General features: G+C 32.5%; 2 protein-coding genes across 3 annotated transcripts; both read left to right on the forward strand.

Moving 5' to 3' along the window:
* The first annotated feature begins 206 nt into the window (after positions 1-206).
* On the forward strand, positions 207-2,482 carry LOC131651248 (uncharacterized). The gene is made up of 3 exons (XM_058920920.1): positions 207-1,030; positions 1,111-1,587; positions 1,687-2,482. The coding sequence occupies exons 1-3, from the start codon at positions 207-209 to the stop codon at positions 2,480-2,482; spliced, it is 2,097 nt and encodes a 698-aa protein (XP_058776903.1).
* A 13,698-nt stretch (positions 2,483-16,180) lies between these two features.
* On the forward strand, positions 16,181-20,039 carry LOC131653781 (uncharacterized). Of its 2 annotated transcripts, XM_058924059.1 has the most exons (5): positions 16,181-16,875; positions 16,959-17,238; positions 17,607-17,858; positions 18,195-18,711; positions 18,993-20,039. In XM_058924059.1, the coding sequence occupies exons 3-4, from the start codon at positions 17,674-17,676 to the stop codon at positions 18,565-18,567; spliced, it is 558 nt and encodes a 185-aa protein (XP_058780042.1). In that variant the 5' UTR covers positions 16,181-16,875; positions 16,959-17,238; positions 17,607-17,673; the 3' UTR covers positions 18,568-18,711; positions 18,993-20,039. The 2 variants fall into 2 exon arrangements, with proteins under 2 accessions (XP_058780042.1, XP_058780043.1); XM_058924060.1 differs by having other exon boundaries at positions 16,181-17,135.
* Positions 20,040-20,468: the final 429 nt, after the last annotated feature.

Here is a 20,468-nt window from a genome sequence, read left to right on the forward strand (position 1 = left end):
GATGAGGATCTTGCCAATCTTATGGAAGGAGCAACAAGAAAAAATAAGAAGCCTATGGATGGAGTTAATGGTGGTGATGACAAAGAGTTGAACAATGATAGTGAGGAATTAGATAGTGGGTGTGATAGTGATTCTGAGGAGTCTGATTGTGAGGATAGTGGTAACTAAGAAAGAAGAAGTATCCTACTTTCAAGTTATTAAAAGACATGTCTCAATATAAATGGGAATTGGGAACTTTTTTTAACTCAAAAAATGATTTTAAAGAAGCTATTAGAACCTATTCTGTTCAAACTGGTAGAGCTCTTAAGTTTGTAAAAAATGACAAGCTGAGAGTGAAGGTTGAATGTAAAGAAGGCTGCAAATGGGAGGCTTATTGTGGGAAGTTGCCTAATGAGGAGACTTGGCAAATTAGAAAACTTGTTGATACACACACTTGTTCTAGAGAATTCAATGTACCACTGATGTCTACTAAATGGCTTAGCACAAGGTTACAAAATTCATTGAAATCTAATCCTAAGTTGAAAGTTAAAGACATTAAGGAAAAGGCTATAAAGAAATGGAATGTGGGGGTTTGTAAGACAAAGGCAATTAGGGCCAGAAGTTTAGCTAGGGATATGGTTGATGGTTCATTTATAGGAGATTACACAAGGTTATATGATTACTGTCATGAGATACTAAGGACAAATCCTGGTTCTACTGTCAAGCTAAGTGTCACACCAGTTCAAGAGGGTGCTGAAGATACAAGGCCTTTTTTCAAGAGGTTATATGTATGCTATGCTGCTTATAAGCAAAGTTTCAAGCTGTGTAGGCCTATTATTGGTCTTGATGGCTGCTTTCTAAAAGGATTATGTGGAGGTCAGATCTTAGCAGCTATTGGGACTGATCCAAATGATCAGATGTTACCTATTGCATTTGCTGTTGTAGAAGGGGAAACAAAGGACAGTTGGTTATGTTTCTTGCAACTACTCATTGATGACCTAGGTGGCAGAGAAGATGTAGAACCTACACATTCATTTCTGACCAGCAAAAGGTACCATTCTATAATTAATCTATTTTTTAATTTGTATTCACATTTATGAGGTTATATTTATGCTGTTCTTTATGTTATAGGGTCTACTTCCTGCCATGGATTCCAAATGTGGAACAAAGGTTCTGTGTTAGGCACTTATGCAATAACTTTAGAAAAAAGTTCCCAGGAAAAATGTTGAAGGAGATAATCTGGAGAGCAGCTAGGGCAACTTACCCACAAGCATGGGAAAAGGAGATGAGAGGTATGAGGCAGATAAATGAAGAGGCATACAAGCATATGATGCAGACTCCACCTAGATTTTGGAGTAAGTCTTATTTTAGGACTACTTCAAAGTCTGATACTGTGTTGAACAATATGTCTGAAACCTTCAACAGTGTCATTGTGGAATCTAGAGGTAAGCCAATTGTGACAATGCTAGAAGAAATTAGGGGCTACATAATGGAGAAATGGGCAACAAATAAGGTGAAATTCCCTAACTTAAGTGATGAAGATGTATTGCCAAACATAAAGAAAAAAGTGGAGAGAACAAGTTCCTATACAAATTCATGGATTGTTAGGTATCTTTTGTTATTCATTGATTCCCTAACAAGTTCTAATTATGTATATTCTGTTGTATTGTTCTGTTATTCATTTTCTGTTGTATTTTCTGTACATAGGATGTCAGCTGAATACATTTATGAGGTTAGGAACATTGAGAACCCAGGTGACATTTTTTCTGTCAACCTAAAGGAATACAACTGCATGTGTAGAAAGTGGCAACTAACAGGGCTTCCTTGTGTGCATGCTATTGCTGCATTGAAGAGCAGAGGTTTACATATTGAAGACTTCATTTCTGACATTTATAAAAAGGCTAGGTATATGTCTGTTTATGAGCCTATAATTTATCCAGTAAATGGAACAAATTTATGGGTCAGAACAGAGTTCCCAGATGTCCAGCCACCAAAGTACAAGAAAATGCCTGGAAGGCCTAAGAAGAGGAGGAATCGTGAGGCTGGTGAAATTGATGGGACATATAGGAAAATGAGGAAGACAAGTATGATAATGAGGTGCACAAGGTGTAGGCAAATTGGGCACAACAAATCCACCTGCAAGATGACTCAACCACCACAAACATCACAACCAACACAAGGGTCTCAACCAAGACAAGCTTCAAGGACACAAGGATCACAACCAACACAAGGGTCTCAACCAAGACAAGCTTCAAGGACACAAGGATCTCAATCAAGACAAACTTCAATGACACAAGGATCTCAACTAATCCAAGCTTCAAGGGCACCACCTACACTAGGGACTCATAAAAAGATGCCAACAGCTAGGCCACACAAGATACCATTTAGGAAACCAGCACATGTGGGTCCAACAACAAGGCTTAGTGCATCTCAAAATGTAGTTGGTCCTACCACTAGGAGGACCACTCCTACAAAAAGAAACAATACTAAGAAGGGCATTTAGTTTGTTAGGGTCTGTTAACTATATTTTGGGTTGAATTAATGTAATGTTTGACTAGTATATTTTGGTTCTGTCTAGTATACTTTGAACATATTTTGGGTTGTTTGAAAGACATGTTCTAAATTATTGTGTTCTAATATATTTTGGGTTGTTCTGTTTTGAACATATTTGAGATGCACCTATTTTGGGTTGTTTAAATGTCATGTTCTAACATATTGTGTTCTAATATATTTTGGGTTGTTCTGTTTTGAACATCTTTTAGATGCACATATTTTGGATAGTTTTAATGTCATGTTCTAATGAGCATATTTCCTGGTACTTCTGTTTTGAGTACCTCATAAACATCTTGCAAAATACTTGAGTCTAATAACATATTGCAAAATACATGTCTCAAAATACTGTCTCAAAATACATTTCAAAACATTAATAACATTACAATTATTTCTAGCAAGATACTATGTTTACAAGCAACACATCTTGCAAACTACATGTCTCAAAACAATTCAAGACAAAACAGTTCCAAAATACATTAGAACACATAACTAGACCATCTTAATTACAAGAACAAAAAACATGAAACAGACAAAACAATTCCAAATGCTCTTCCATTTCTTTGTCTTCTCAATTAGCTCCCCCAATTCCAATGTTTTCAACTTCAAATCTTCTGTCTCTTTCCTGACAGCATCCATCTCTTGGCTCAGCACCTGAATCTTCCATTCATGCTTCATCAAGGTTTCTTCCTTCTCATCTCTACATTCTTCATGGAACCATTCGAAAAAACCACACCCAGAATTGGAATGCCCCTATGACGATATTGGGAACGATGGTTATGGTTACAGAAAAAAAGACACTTCAGAACAATAATAGAACTCGTAGTACCTTAAAATGCTTGCATCCCCAGAATAGCTTTCCATAGTTGTTAACGGTTTTCGCCCTACGCAGTATTGCTTCGTCTCATCACGCGCATAGAAGCTTCGCAAACCCTGTGTAAACTTGCGAATCAATCACATTTCTGGATGTTGAGGATGAAATGCGACCAGAACTCATGCTTTCTTGTGCAATTTTGTAGTCAATTTGTAACAAGATTGAGTTACAGGATTTTAGGTTAGAGGATTTGGGATTTTTTGAAAATTGCAGTAAGAACCCAAATTATAATAGAGATGATGAACAGTGATTGATCCATCTCACGTGCCATGTCATCAAATGTTAACACCGTTTGAAGCATTTTAACGATAAAGACCAACGTGCATACTTTTTGGTAACGTATGGGACCACTTTGAAACTTTTAAAAGGTAAAGGACCAAATTGGACTCTAATGTATAGGTAGAGGACCAATTTAAATATTAAGCCTTTATTTTATAACTATGCATATACAATTTAATTTCTACCTTATAAATGAGTGTCACGCAAATGATTGATGCATGATGTGAGTGAATGTTATCTGTGTTAAAAAATCTAATAATAAATAAAAATATGTATATGTTTAAATTCTAAACAATAGCAGTTTGAGAATTAGTATCAATAAGCTTACATTATTATGATAATTTTTTGTGAAGTAGAATATTAATTCGAATTCATCCTTTAAAAGTGAACAAATAATATGTTGCTGATTCGAATCTGCATCTTTATATTTGGTGTTTTTCACCGTTATCAACAAAACTGAGTTAACGGAACTATAATGATAATCTTTTAAAGTCTAATTAATAATCAAATTTTCAACCAGTATCTTAAAGCTTAATGATTACATTGGTATTATTTCTATCTCTCAAAAATAAAATTGGAATAATTGCCCAAGAGTAGAACAGATATTAGATTGGTGATTTCATTGTACAGAACCCACATGCTTTTTTGTTACCAAAAGCTGGAGAACGTGTCTTTTAACAATGAGCAACTAATAATGTTATATTTTAAAAAATTATTATGCTACTTCCATTTTTCTTTTATTTTTTGGTTTACAAAATACACGATATATGCTGCAAGATCTTGCTGAATTTTGCCAACCCAACTTTAGGGACAAAAAGAAAAACAGCACTTGACATGGATATTCCCTTTTGGATTTGCAATTTGTACTTTACTTTTGCAAAGAATATATATATGACTTATTTATAGTCTTTGTTACGAAATACAATAATATATTATTTTAAGATTTTTTTTATGGGTAGAACAAAAAATAATAATAATAATTTCATATTAAAGCTAGAATTGATGTTGATTGATATTATAATTAGAATTAATTTAAAACTTTGATAATTTTATTTTACAACCTTGAGGACAAAGTTGGTTTTGAAGGGGTATGTAGTGATAAAAAGTAGAATTATATTATTCAAGTTAGTTTATTAGTAGTAATCTTATTATATTTTAGTTGGGCTTTTCAATTATCATTTAGGTGGGCTTTTAATGTTTAGATCTTTTTAGTCACATTATATAATGTAATGTCTTTGACACATTTGAGATATCAATGAAAAGAAATCAAGTTTATTTTCTTAGTTAGTTTTTATTGTCTCTTTTATTTTACATCTTTCTTTAGTTTTGTTAGGATTCTTAACCTAGCATCCTAACATTGATACTATAGTGCGGATTAACACTCAAACGCCTAAGTCAGTTATAGAGTCTAAGATGAGTGCAGTGAAATATGAAGATAAAAAATTGTACCTTAAATCTCACATGTGCTAACTGTGTACGTTGGATAATCTCAATTGGGTTGTCCATGGTTGTACCCTTGCATTGGGCCTTTCGTCGGTTCATAATAGTTGCCACCAAGGCTTGCCAAGTGTGTACTAGCTGGAAAGTCTTTCAAACTATTTACCGACGTCTGACCATAGTAAGAAGTGGAAGGTCATGAGGCACTTACATAGGTAACGAGGAACGAGTGTTTTACATGTTTTCACATTATTGAGATATTTTGCTATTCCCCCTAACGTGTGGCTCTAGACCTGCATGTTAGGGCGTGGATTCCCCACCTAGGTTACTCAAGTGCATCTAAATTACTTATATTTCCAAGGAGCGGCTGATCCATCACTCTTAAATCTTCTCTCTACTTTTGATCTAGATTTCTGGTTTGTTGTTTATGTCATTATAAAAGGTTGGTCTCTTTTTCAAACATCTCCTTTTGTTTCTTTTATCATTCGGAATTTACTACTCTCTTTTGAGTCCATTCTTATAATCGTGTGTTCAGACAAATTTAGCCATTCGAAGTCTCTTCGTCACGGGTTATTCTTTTCCTCGTGTCGTCTCTTCTCAAGGTATGTCTTCATCTTCCTTTTATACACCGTTATGGCTAACCTAAGGAATATACTTATAGACATGGCCATTGGACACGACAACGATGAGTTTTTATCAAATTCTACATTTGAGAACCCAAAACTCATAGACATTTTCTACGAGGTGGGTTCTCTCATTCCTAACCAGAATGCCCCTAGTGTTAGCTTTGGGCCATGGTTTGACTATTTGGTAAAGAGGACAATTCTTCGATGAGGGATGTTTCCGCCTGCGCCGCCTCTCACACCCGTGTCGAATTTAATTTGGGTATTACTTTATCTAAGATGGAGGAGTGTCGAATTTAATTTGATAAACTAGATTATTCAATGAGGGCAAATTAAATGGAAAATATCTAAAACCTCATATCAAGAGATCTCAAGCAGTGTTAACGTAAAAAAGAAGTTACTGGCAAAAGCTTGTAGAAAATGAGCAATCTCCTATTTTAGTTAGTGAGTGATCTTATGTAAAAGCAAATGGAAGACTAACCACTCTGAGATCCGTGTTTGTGGAAAGAAAACTAACCACTTTAATCCACCATTGAGAAGGAAGATCGGCCGCTTCACACTCAATAATATATTGAAGAAAAGACGCAAACGCTCACATTCATCGTCTTGTATTATTTGGTTGAAGATCAACCATCAATTCCTTGTACAAGGGGGTTCGTGAGTCTTTCTTACTAAAAGGTCTAAACTATTATTGGAAACTCTCAAGATCAGTTCTTGGCGACACAACTAACTCGCTTTTTTACCGGACCTGTATAATTCTTTGTGTTCTTCTTATTCCCTTAAACTCTTTAAATTCCATAATTTATTTTCTGCTATTTACTTTCCGCTGCCTAAGTTTTTCAAACTCTATTTTTAATGTGAAAAAGTTTCCAAAACCATTTTTTTTCAAACCACACAATTCACCCCCTCTTGTGTGTGAAGTCTCAAGTCTAACAAGTGGCATCAGAGCCTCACTCATGTTTAATGATTAATCGTCCCAGGAGGAAGATGACTTTCGACACAAGATCTTTTCAAATACACCACCACTTTTTTGAAAATAGTAGTTTTTCCATTTGGCAAACCAGATTCAAAAAATTTCTTCAAATTTTAAATCATAAATTGTGGAAAACAAGCGCTAATGGTCCGTTTACCTTACTCATCAAATAAATGATGAAGTAGTGGAAAAATATTATTCTCTTTGGACCGAAGAAGAAATGAGAAAGATAGATATAGATCCTAAAGCTAAGAATTTTATAATAATGTCTTTATATGATAGTAAACTTTTAGATGTTTGCCATTGTAAAACCGCCAAGAAAATGTGGGATACTCTACAAAAGATATATGGAGTTTCTCCAAGTATCAAACAAGAGAAGATGAACACACGAGGCAAAGTAGATATTAGTCAAGAATGTTTTTCTAATTTTAAAAATATAGGAAGTTTTGTTAAAAACTGTTTTACTAACAAATATCTGAGAATTAAGAAAAAGATAAAGGAGCTAATTCAACAACTTTAAGACGAATAAATCCAAATTGAAGCATCACCATCCTCATCTTGCTCTTATCATACAACTCTAGTTCAATACCTCGAAAGAATATACTCGGTATTTGAACGATCTTCGGAAAATTCAACATCAGATGAAGGATCCTCTTGTTCAAATATCGACAAAGAAGATGAAGAAATTTTTTCAATAGTTGAACAAAGAAGAGGAGGAGAAACATCAACCTCACAGAGAAATATGAAAGGATTGTCTTCCAATGAAGAATATAGAATTTACTCAAAGGCATCCAACGAGAGAGATACATTTTCAAGGTTGGAAAAACTAGATCGCATAGAAGAGAAGTTTTCGGTATATAAATGCACTCAATCTAAAAGTAATAACCTTATATCTTTCTATGACTAATGCATCTGAGCTCAAGAAGATGATATGGGCACCAAAGGTGAAACATTAAGTGTTTTGCAGGTATACTTTGCAACTTGAAGCTTTAAAGATTATTTGAGAAAGTTAGACAAAGCATCAGTATACTATAGAAGCATACAAAGATTTATAAAAGTCTCTGATCTCAAAAACCAAAGAGGTGGCAAATGTCAAAAGTTGTGATCAAAGCAAGATATTTGAGAATATCTCACATTGATGATCTAAAATGATCAATTGAATGAATAAGTCTGTAATGGACTTATCCATACAGTGGATTTACCAATTCTAGCATCCAATGATGCTTGGAGAAGGATACACCATGTGATGTCTTCCCTTTTGGGAAATATTTATCAATACTTTTTTGATAAGGGAGGTAAAATTATTTTAAGGTTGAAATGACCAGGAAAATCTGATTAAACCCTTAAAATAATAATTTTAATTATTTACTCATTTAAAATAAATTATGTCTAACCCATAAAATGAGTATTTTTAATATTCTATAGCAAAAAGGTGCAAATGATGACAGATAGGGGCGCATGAGAATCGAGAATCCAACACAAAGCCCATTGAGCACTAAGAAAGTTGAACCATGAAAGAAATAATCGATTGACACATATTTTTAACTGATTAGAAAATCTTGGAGGACTTATTTTCAATTAAAATCCAAGCTTGTCTTGCGCGTCATGTAAATCAAATCTCATCATTTATGAAGGTTTCACTAAATCTTGAAGAAATTACAAATATAATCGATTATAGCCACTAGCTAATCGATTAGGAAAGCCAAAAAGGAAAGATTTTGATTTTATTTTCCATCACCACAATTTTCACTTAATACTTTCCTAGAATACACGCTCAAATCCTTAGAAGGCATGCTATAAATAGGTAAACCCATTTTCATTTCTCTTCCATCTCATATTTTCTCTACATCTCTTCTTGTGAGTTCTTCTTTTGTCATAAGTGCCACTATGACCTCCCCTTAGTCAAGACCCTGAATACCACCATAAAAAAGATTTATAAAAAATTCTCAAGCTTCTTTGTTGGACATCTAATCAACAAATATGCAGCAGTGGACACCGCTTCTCCCCCATAACTCTTTCAACAAGCTCTTCTCGTTCAACATGCTTCTAACCATATTCATGATTGATTGGTTCTTCCTTTTGGCAACACCATTTTGCTGCAATATATATAGGGTGGTATTACCTCATGTACTATGCCCTATTGATCATAAAACCTCCCAAAGTAATTTGAGACATATTCGCCTCCACCATCCGTTTTGAGAACATTGAGCTTATGACCGCTTTGTATCTCAACCATGGACTTGAATTTCTTAAAAACTTAAAATACCTCATCCTTTCTCTTGATTATGTATGTCCAGGGCTTTTTATCATGACCATCAATGAATGTGGCAAAATATCTATTGCCACCAATCAAATCATTTTGCATCGGTCTATACACATCCTAATACACCACCTCAAGGTGTTGCTTGGCTCTACAACCTTTCTTCCCTGTCATATGCATTGAACTTTCGGAGTCCAAATACCATTGGTTGTTGCACTGCAATGCTTCTTTCAAAGTCACCATTGCATTTTCTTCAACATGTTACCGGTTATAGCATTTACGTAACAAACTACATCATGGTTTTGCAGCATTCTTCAAACTACTATTGTTGTTGTCTCGCAGCTTATTGCTGCTGTATCCCTCCTTTGTGATCATAACCAAAAATGTGTTCTCATGATCAAACTCTTGCCTTGCAACTCTAGCTTCATCTTGTTGAGGTTCTTTCTTGTTAGAATTTCACTCTCTTGCAAAATGGCCAAGCTAGTGACAATTAAAGCAATGCACGTTACTCTTGTCAACCATTCTTCTTCCACCTCTACCTCTTAGATTGTCTCCTCTAGAGTTGTTTGATTTAACAGCCCTGCTGCCATTGTTTTAACCCTTTGGGGATGTTGAATTCTTGGAATTTTAGGACTCTCTTCCACCAAAATTCTGAAATTTCCCTCTATCTTTGTTCACGGGCCACTTTCCCCTCGCTTTCATGTTTCTCTCATTGAAACGAGCTTGCAAAGAGATCTCTGTTTTTGCTTTAACAACATTCACCTCCATTCTATGCTCATGTGCCTCAAGACAACTTTGTAGCTCCTCTTTGGTCATCGTCGCAAGATCCTTCGATTCCTCAACTACTACGACCATGTTTTCGAATCTTGCCGTCAAAGAGCACAATATTTTTTCGACAACATATTGATGTATGATTGTTTCTCCACATGCTTTCACTTGGTTCACCAACTAAGTAATTCTCTTTGTGAAGTGTGGATTATTTCAATCTCCTCCATTTGAATCAACTCAAGTTGACGTTAGTGAGTTTTTAACCTCACAAATTTCGCCTTGTCAGCCTTGCGCATTCCTTCTCCAAAATTTCCTACGCTTGCTTCGATGATTTACATTCACTAAATTTCTCGAAATTATTTGTATCTACGCATTGATGGATTAAAAACAATGCCTTGAAATATTTCTTCTTTTTAGCATCTTATGCGATGTTTGTTGTGCATCTTTTACACCTTCAACAAGAGGATTCACACTGTTCTTGATCGCACCAAAAACATTTTGGTAGCCAAACAACAACTTCATTTGCTTGCACCATTTGTCTCAATTCTTCGCATCAAAGATGAGTAAGTTTGCATGGATTCTTTCATTAGAGACAGAATTCGTGTTGCACATTTGATGTTTGATGGATCGAATCAAGCTCTTGATGCCAAATGTTAGAATTTTGAATCATAAGGTTGGTGAAAATTGAATAATTGAGTGTGGACAGGAAGAGAGTGGGAGAGAGAATTAGAGAGAGTATAATTGAGAGTAAAAATGTGCATTCAACATTGTCATTGATACTTCAAAGGTATATACACAAGTAGAATTGATTGGGATACTAGCACCTAAATGAAAAATATTAAAATTGTCTTCCTGTAATCGGTTACCGTTTTGTTGATAATCAATTATAGGTATTTTAAAATAAATTTTTAACATAGTGGTAACCGCTTACCAAAACATAATAACTGATTACAACTGTTCTACAAAACAATTTCTAATATAGTAGTAAACAGTTACCAAAACGTAATAGCCGTTACAACACTTGAATTATTTGATTTTCATAATAAATATTTTAAAACTTTTGATTTTTTACAATTTTGAATGAAAATGTAGTGTTTATTAAACCAATTATTTGATAGCTCTTAATAAATTATATGAAAATATCCTCCTTATTTAACAAAATTATAGTAAAAGCAAAACTAGCCACTATATATTGTCCCAAACTTTTCAGATGAATAAAGTATGATTATATAAAGGATACAATGCTACTAATCGGGTGGCCTCCTCGGTGTCATGAAGCTCTTTTTGCCTAAAATTGATGATAAAATTATTAACCAAATGATTGGTCTCTTCCTAGTGATGATATTGTTCAAACCATTACACTTTCATGTGAGTCATATTTTATAAAGGAAATTAAACCCACATTTCTTATAAGATATATTAAAATGAAACTAACATTTTATCTAATTATAAATTATGTGTTTATTTCTTCTAAACTTACCTATATCAATCAAAACTTTTAGTAACAATAAAAAACATACAAATGATATTTATTTATGGTTTTTGTATTTCGCTAAAAATTTCTGATAATATATATAAGTTTAGAGAATATTAATGTATATTTTAGAAATAGAAGAAGTGTCGATGTCAATTTAACACACTTCGGAAGTTGTGAATATAATTTTTCTTATTTGATATTGATCTTTTTAAATAAATAATTTACATATCTTCAAATAGACTAATGAAAATATACTTTATTAATATTTTAATATAATATTTCAAAGAATATTATTATTAACAGAATATTATTAATCATTTGAGCTCAACCACTTAATTATACTTTAATTTCTCTAAATTGAATTTTTTATTTAAAGAAGGCCAATTTAATTCACATGCACTTATAATGCTAAGAATTTTTACATCACCAATTAACCCCAAATGTTTGATTATTATAAAAAATAAATTAATTTCAATCCTTGAATGAAAGTCCTTAAATTTGTTTATGTCAAAAAGAAAAATTAACTGATTGTCCTCAAGAGATTATTTCTGCTTTTCAATCTGATTTATTAGGGGTCTTCTTCTTTCGTGTGATTATTTTGTAGTTCTTTCTTTTTTTGGTTTTTTAGTCCTCCCTTCAATAAAAAAAAAAAAAAAACTTAACCTCTCGTGTGATTATGTTGCTTGTAGTGTCTTCTGACTTTTCTTTTAATGAATGTTATTTTCTATAAAAAAAAAAGCCCATATATGTTTGATTATTAAAAAAACTTAATTTCATTTTTCTTTCGAAATAATATTGTGCTCTTTATCTTTGGGATTCTGGTGGGAGCTTGGAGCCCAAACTTCTTTGTAGTTTCCTTGTTCTCCTTACGTTTCTTGACAATGAAGAGAACCTTTGATACCCTTTTCATTATTCATATTTTTTATAACTTGTTTATCCCTTGTGCACTATTTCTTTATTGTATATAATATTCATTTGTCATTAAAATTTTAAAAATAATTTTTATAAATATTTATGATTAATTCATGGTGTAAATTGTATTACAAATACATTATATATTAATTAATTTTAAAGACTAAAGTAAATAATTAATATTTAGATATGAATTAATAAATTAATAACAGTTAATATAACATACACATAGAATAAATCATGAGTTTGTTTACATAAACAAATCATGTTTATTTTATTTAATTTTAAAAAATTGAATGTGGCTTTTTTAATTTTTTTTTTTAAATTAAGACTACACTAATAGTTATTGAATTAGATAATTTAAGGTTAAAGGTAAAGTCTTACCAGCTCCTCAAATTTGATTATTTTATAGACCAAATACTTTCTTCAGTCCTTTATGTTTGGCATTAGTAGTGATTTGGTTATTTTTTAATTATTATTTTTTTAAATTATCCTTTAAGTCACTTAAACATAATCTTTTAAGTTAAATATTAGTAACAAAAATATTCTTATAAGTTATTACTGTGTTGTAAATGGTTACCATTTTTTCAAGAAAATATAAATAAAGGATTGTTTTGAAATAAAAAAAAAACGATACAAAAGACAAATATAAAGGACCACGTGAAGAATTTGGTATTTTAAAATAATTATTTCATTAAGAAATTGAGTTTCTATCGTATACTTTAAAATAAAATTAAAATAATTTTACAATAAATTAGTTGATCAATATTCATTTCAAATCAGTGTGATCCTTTTCTTTAAGTGTTGTGTTGGTAATAGTAATTTTGATGATAAACTCTAGTGCGACTGGTCTTGTAATGTGTCTAATGATAGGGTGTACATCCAGAAACTACGATGATCAAGTCAGCGACAGTCGTAAGTGTGAGGTTTATATTTGAACAATATGTACTCCAATTTGGTCAATAATCTTTTATAGTAAGATGGTACGATTTTGAGGTACTAGAACCTTCTACTAGTCACATTTGTCAAGAAAAACTAATGTTAGAACATCCAATATAGTAAAATATAACAACCTCTAATGATCACTTATAGGGGTGATCAAAACCAAACCAACCCAATAAAAAAACGCAAACCAAACCAAATCAAACCGAAACCGCAAAAAACCGCATTTGGTTCGGATTAGTTTGGGTCATCTTTTAACAAAACCGTATGGTTCGGTTTGGTTTGCGGTTTGTATTTTAAAAACCGAACCAAACCGAATCAAACCGCATTATGTTACAACCTAACTTTTACTTAACTCACATTCAACCCAAACTTAAATCTATAATACCTTAACCTTATGTTACGAACAATTTTCTCATCCTTACACATGATTTTAGTCCCGATCTTCTCAAATCTCTAATAGCATTATCGCGTCTTCTTTGCCACATACATCTTCCCTCTTTTTCTATAATCTATACTCTCTTGTATTCTTTCTTTTTCACCTTCTCATTTTTAGACAAATGTTCCCTATTTCAGTTTCGTTTTTATCGCACATCTTCTTCTCTAATCTCTCAACTCTTTTGTTTTTTCTTTTTCACCTTCACTAATCTCTCGTATCTTCTATTTTTTTGTTTCATTCTAATAATTTTTATATTGTTTTATACTATTATTTTATGTTTATTATTCCACTTTTGTCTAATTTAATTTTTACATATTAAATAGAAAGTTATTGTCAAAATATGACGGGTTTTGTTGTTATTTAATAGTGTATGAATGTCTCAATACAAAGTTATGTTATCATCTATATGTATATGAATGGTTCAATAAAATATTTTTAAAAAACCGAACCAACCGCACCGAACCAAACCGCATTAGGTTGATTTGGTTTGGTTCGGATTTTTTTTAAAAGCCAACCGAACCAAATCAAACCGCACGATTTTTTCTCTTACGGTTCGGATGACTTTTTTCGTCAAAACCGCCCAAACCGCACCGCGATCACCCCTAATCACTTAGCTCTAATCAAATTTACCAATAAGGCAATACCATCTCAAAGTTTTGAATTAATATAACATTATTTGTGAACAACTTCCTCGATAAACTGACATTAGTGAATCTACTTGTGCATCTGATTTGATTGTCCTTTGGTAAATGGTTTTCCTAGATCTTGTAGGATACTAGGGTGTGACCACCCTAAAGATCCAAAGTTCTAAGTCTTTCTTCTAGTATGGATGCCATAAGTTATCTCAAACACTACAAGAAAATGCGCTTTAGCTTTAAATATTTAGCGTCGATCTCAACTCGAATGCTAGTAGCGTCGACTTTACGTCATCCTAACGGACGCTAATGCATTTATTCATTTAATTTTTATTTTTTTCAAATGACTTTAATATTAGCGCCTGTGTGAGCCGACACTAACATCTTCCATTATATTTTTAAATTTTTATTTATTAAATATTAGATTTGTCTTAACCGACACGAATTTTTTTCCTAACTAAAATTATTTATTTATTAAATGTTAGTGTCGATTAGAGCCGACTCTAATGTCATCTTCCCACGAATAATTTTTGTTTTATATTTATTCATTAAAATTTTATATATTTAATGTTGGATTTATATATTAAATTTATTAAATATTCCCCAAAAAATTTCATCCCCCCTTATTTTTTCGTTTCCCTCTTCTTTAGAGAAAAAAAATTAAAACAAACAAAACTCATGTAGAATCTTGTCTTCTCCCTTTCTACTGAAAATCCTAGAAAATAAATTGCTCTCATCACTGTCAAATCTTCTCTCATTCTTTGAAAATTTTGATCTTAAATCTTGTAACTTTCTTTTTCACCATGAAAATGTGAATTTATTCTCATTGCGATGAAACATTAACAACCTTCATCTTCTTCTCACATTGGTTTCACTTTCTTTCTCTACATTCCTGCTTTCTCCCTCAACTACCTTCTTTCTCTGACTTGCAAAATTGCATACACTACTAGAAATACTCAATTTACCTGCGGAATTTCCTGCGGAAAATATTCCGCAGGAATACCTGCGGATTTTCCTGGGAATTTCATCCTAAAATAAAGTTTTCTGCGGATAAAAAATTGGCAGAAAATTTCGCAGGAATACCTGCGGAATTTTCTGCGGAACTTATATTTCAAAGAAATTATCTCACTACACTATAAAATCCGCAGGTAATTCCGCAGGAAAATTTCCTGCGGATTTTGCTGCGAATATCTATTTTAATTATTATTTTTTTATTTTACTAATTTTTTTATGGTATTTTTTATTTAGTTTAATTTTAATTTTTAATCCTTATTTTTTCTATGTTAGTAATTATTTTTATAATGTATTTGAATCAATTTTTAATTTTAATTTTAATCTTAGTTTTTAATAATAGATATATTCCATAATTGTTGAAATTTTTCATTTTTAATTTTCTTAATTGCTTAAACATTTTTTATATTAGAATTGAACCTACTATGTAACTCGTATTAGACCAAAGAATTTACTAGTAGGACAATATCTTTAATTAATTTCTCTAAAATAAAAGTTATGTATAATTTATTAATTTCTCTATTTACGTCATGTTGGTCCAAAAAATCTACCAGTAGAACAATAACTTAAGTTAATCTGACTAAAATGTAATTTATGTGTATCGAACCCACATTTTTAATTATTAAATATTGAGTCAAGAATCTACCAATAAGACAAAAACTTTTAAATTATTGATTATAAAATATAATTTTTTCTTTAAAATAAAACATTTTTTATAAAAAATTAATAGATTTAAATATTTACTAAAAATATTAATAGTATTTTATTTAAAATTTATCAAAATTTAATTGATATAAAAATTATGTAATAATTATTTACTAATAATTATTATATAATAATTATATCAGTTTGGTGTTGATTATTTTGCTTAAGTTTTGAATAAATAAAAAATAATCAAGATTTTTTCGATTTGGTTTAGTTTGTATGTTGGTATAATCAGTTTCTTTTCTTCCACTTAGACCCCTATTCTTGTTATTATATGGTGATGTCACGGTACATTCTTTTATAATTTTTTTTATTTAATGTTAAATTGTATATATTTTTATTTTTTGAAAGTATATGAAAGTGATACTTAAAAATGTTAAATAACATATAAATCTAAAAAAGTTAGAAAAATAGTGAAACCCTATGGAGCATTCTCATGCCACTCTCGCCTCTTCACTATCGACCGTCGCCGTCCACCGTTCTCACCGCCGTCCACCGTTCTCGTCACGGTTTGAATTCTCATTTCGTTCAACTTTCTCATCACAGTTCTACGATTTCACATCTTCATTTTCAGTGAAAACTTGCTCGCAGGAACCCTAATCTATTATGTCGAATCGCGGGTAGGAGATTTGAATTAGGTCAGTTGAAATCGTGTTGACATTGTAATTGTTGTTCAAAAACTAGTTTTTATGCTTCCTTTAGATATAATTTAGAGTAGATTCGGTTCATGAACTTGTTACAGAGGAATAACTGAGCATGGAAAAGTAACCTTGCTATCATATGTTATTGATTTGGTTCATGAACTGAGCTTATGAAAGATTTATATTTATTTAGTATAAGTTTTTTTCTTTGTCATGGACAGGTTTTATTTCTAGAACTGAGGAAGATTGAAAAACTTGAAGAAGAAAATATGCTTCAACGAATGTTTGCCGGTGGTGCCAAATGTCAATTAATGCCTTTTTGTAAACTTGAATTACATGCTAATATCGAATTTTCCGACTAGACCTAAGGGTTTGATTACTCTTGGTTTTTAATAGTTACTAATTTATTGGTGCTGCTGGTTTATATATGTAAATTGCTATTGTTTCTTGCAGAGTTTTGAGGCTTTGAATCAGCGAGCAGTGGCTGTAGTTGTGGATCCAATTCAAAGTGTTAAAGGAAAAGTGGTGATTGATGCTTTTCGATTGATCAATCCACAGACAATGATGCTCGGGCAAGAACCAAGGCAGACAACTTCCAATCTGGGGCATCTGAATAAACCATCTATTCAGGTTTTCACCGAAACCGTTTTTCATTTATGTTGACATGTCATGGACAAAGTTCGATCCTGCCGGTCTTGATCTTCTTTCGGTACACATAACTGTTTTTGAATAGGTGCCTAAATTACTTAACTCTTTTATTCATCTACTGAAAGTTTATTTATTATGCCTGCTGTTGTGTTGGACAGAGAATGCTTTGCCTGTACCCAAATGGCAGGATTTCAGCTAATGAAACTCTTAACCATCCATATCTTCAATTTTGACCGCCCAAGGGCCTATTCTCTCTTTCTTTCTACTTTTAACAGAACAATCTTATAGAATCTTTGTCTTAAACAGTGTTTGAACATCTAAATCATCAAGGTTCAAAATTGTAGCTTGAGAAACTCCACTGAGAGAGCTCCAAACCTCAATCTGTAGTATTTATTTATTGAGTGAATTACTTGAACTTTTAATAATAATTAAGTAATTTATTTCTTTTTCCAGGCTGCATATTGTCAGGTTTGTTTCATGAATTCAGAGTGAAAGCAAATGTGCTCTTGTGTATGGTCAAATGAACGAGCCACCTGGTTCTCGTGCCGGTGTTGGACTTACTGGACTCACTGTCGCTGAACACTTCCGTGATGCTGAAGGACATGATGTGCTTCTTTTCATCGACAACATTTTCCGCTTTACTCAAGTATGGACAACTTATCCTGGGACCAGAAGTTGGAAGAAGCAAAGAAGGACGACAAGATTGTAAGTTTCACTTTTACCCTTTTTTAAATATTTAGCGGGACAATAAAACCGATGGCCTTATTCCATTTTGGTAAGTTGTTTGCTGGGATGAATCATTAAAACTTTGCCACAATTAAAATTTTTAAATTGGTTTTGGACTCCATAAAGCTTTCTGAATAATTAGAATTTTCAAACTACTCAATTTCTTGTCCCTATTATACAACTTTATAGGTTAAATGTTGCATTATTTTCCTTTTTGACATCTCAATTTCTCTTTGACAATAATCTTAATGCATGCTTAATTCAGAGAAGTGACTGAAATTGTGTGCTAACTGCATGACCTTTTATGCTTGGCAGTATTCAAGATTACATGTTCGATGAAAGTGTTTGCCTCCTACTTCGGGCCAAGTGGTTCAAGCCTTTAGCTGTTGAAGAGCGTCCAGTTGTTGAAGAAGATATCTATGAGATAGAAGACTATTATTATCAGTATGAAGAAGCTGATGATGATCTAGATGACAATGAGGCTTACTATGGTGCTTCAGCAAATGTCCGGCTTGGCAACCGTAGATGGGGAGACAACAGTTTTGTAAGGGCTGGGCGTCAAGAAGCTCGGCCGGTCCATCAACCAAGCTTCCAGGATTCAGGAGAGGGGAAGAAAGGTGGAGTTACCGAACATAAATGGAGAAACGACGGTGGTCGTTTTCAATGGTATGGTGGTCGAAAAACGTGAATCTCCTCTTCCCTTTTGATGGAATCTCAACTGTTTCAACATCAATAGTTCCTCTGTGATGGAAAAACGGTTTTTCAATTTCACTCTCACTGTGTCGTTGTTTCCCTCTACTGCTACCTTAAACTTTGCATCTCTCAACTAAAGGTAATCCCTTCCATCCATCTCTTCTTCATCGATCTGATATCCTCAAACCTATAACTCTTTGTATTTTGATGTTATCAAAATTTGTAACATGAATCAGTAATTCATCTCTCAAAATTTGTGCTTTTTTTTGGGGGTTTTCTTTATTTGGGGTTTATTATTAATTCATATTGTTGGGTTGATGCTAATGTAATCCCATTTCATTTGCTCAATTGTTAAGTTGGATAATGTAAAGGCTTTAATTTTATTTGATATTAACTACTTTACACCTTATAATTTTACAGATGTTGAAAGCAATGTTAAAGAATGGCCCATGGTCAATCAATTTAAGACATGATAAAAGTGAAGAAAATTGAGGTATTACTTGCTCTGAACCATCCATGAGTCTTTTGGTATTCAGAAGGCAGATCCATCATTGAATCAAAGTTGTAACAGTAAGATGAGTTTTGCATGTTATGGTGGTGGTGGTCTTTATTGGGGCCATGGCTTGATTTAATAATTATAATTTGTGATTTTTTTTTTGGTGTGGTGATGGTCTTTATTATTTATGTTGTATGTTTGTTTGAATTGTATATATTGAAGAGGACATTCGATCGTTTCATGGAGTTCGTTGTTCACTTTAGTTCATGCATGCCTGTTCAGATTTCGTTTTAAGCTTCGATTCGCTACAATTGTTTTTGAGGTATAAACTCTGCCACTTCAATCCTTTCTGTTTAGTTTATTTTTTATTTATTTTTTTGCTTTGTTATTTGCTTTAAGTTCAACGTTGTTCTAGCTTTTAGGGCATAGGAATTATTTTTACTGAATAATTTGATGAATGATTGCTTGTTTAGGTTCTAATTAGTAGCTGATTATTGTAAAATCAATTTTGAAAAGAGCTTCAAATGTTTGTACATTCTAATTTTGAATATAGAATTTATTTTTTCATTCTTTGTGTGTAGCTGATGATTGAGGATTGTAAAATTCTTGATCCTTAAGATTTTGCTATAACTAGAAATAGGAAAATATTAATTATAATGATTAGGAAAATATTAATTATAGTGTATGGGATTCAAACTAAGAAGTTTCTGTTTAGAAATCCGATAATTAATTGAAAGTGTAACTTGAGAAGCTTTGTATCTTGATTTTGTATGATAATGTAATACATTGCATATAATAGTAGATAGATAGTTTTGCTGATTAAGTTGGATATTTATTGTTAAATATTGCTTCAGATTGTATTAATATTCACGCCAGAAATCAATGATGCAAAGACCCAAGAGCTTGGTTTTATGAGTCATTTATAGTAATGTTTCAAAATTTTAATAAATTATTTTTTTTAATTTGATAGAAAGTACCTGCGGATTTACCTGCGGATTTTTCCTGCGGATTTACCTGCGGAAAATTTCCTGCGGATTTAGCTGCGGAATTACCTGCGGAACTTCCTGCCGAAAATATTACCCACGAAGGTTTTAGCTGGGGACAAGAAACCGCAGGTAAATCCGCAGGAAACGTGTTTCCTGCGGAAATTTAACTAAAATCCGCAGGTAAATCCGCAGGAAAACAGAGTATTTCTAGTAGTGATACATGAACCCGATCCCAGAAGAAAGTAGACATAGCTTTTTCCTCAAAATGAAGAACAAAGAAGATCAGAAGAATCCAATCCACTTTCAACGTTTTCCATCAGAGATTTTCTTATCTTCCTCTCAATTGACGTAGGCTATGTTTGGGAGTTTAGAGAGGAAGAGAGGGGAGGGCTTTAGAAAATAGGAAGAATTTGG

The sequence above is a fragment of the Vicia villosa genome, linkage group LG2 (genome assembly GCF_029867415.1).
Source record: "Vicia villosa cultivar HV-30 ecotype Madison, WI linkage group LG2, Vvil1.0, whole genome shotgun sequence".
Classification (NCBI taxonomy): Eukaryota; Viridiplantae; Streptophyta; class Magnoliopsida; order Fabales; family Fabaceae; genus Vicia; species Vicia villosa.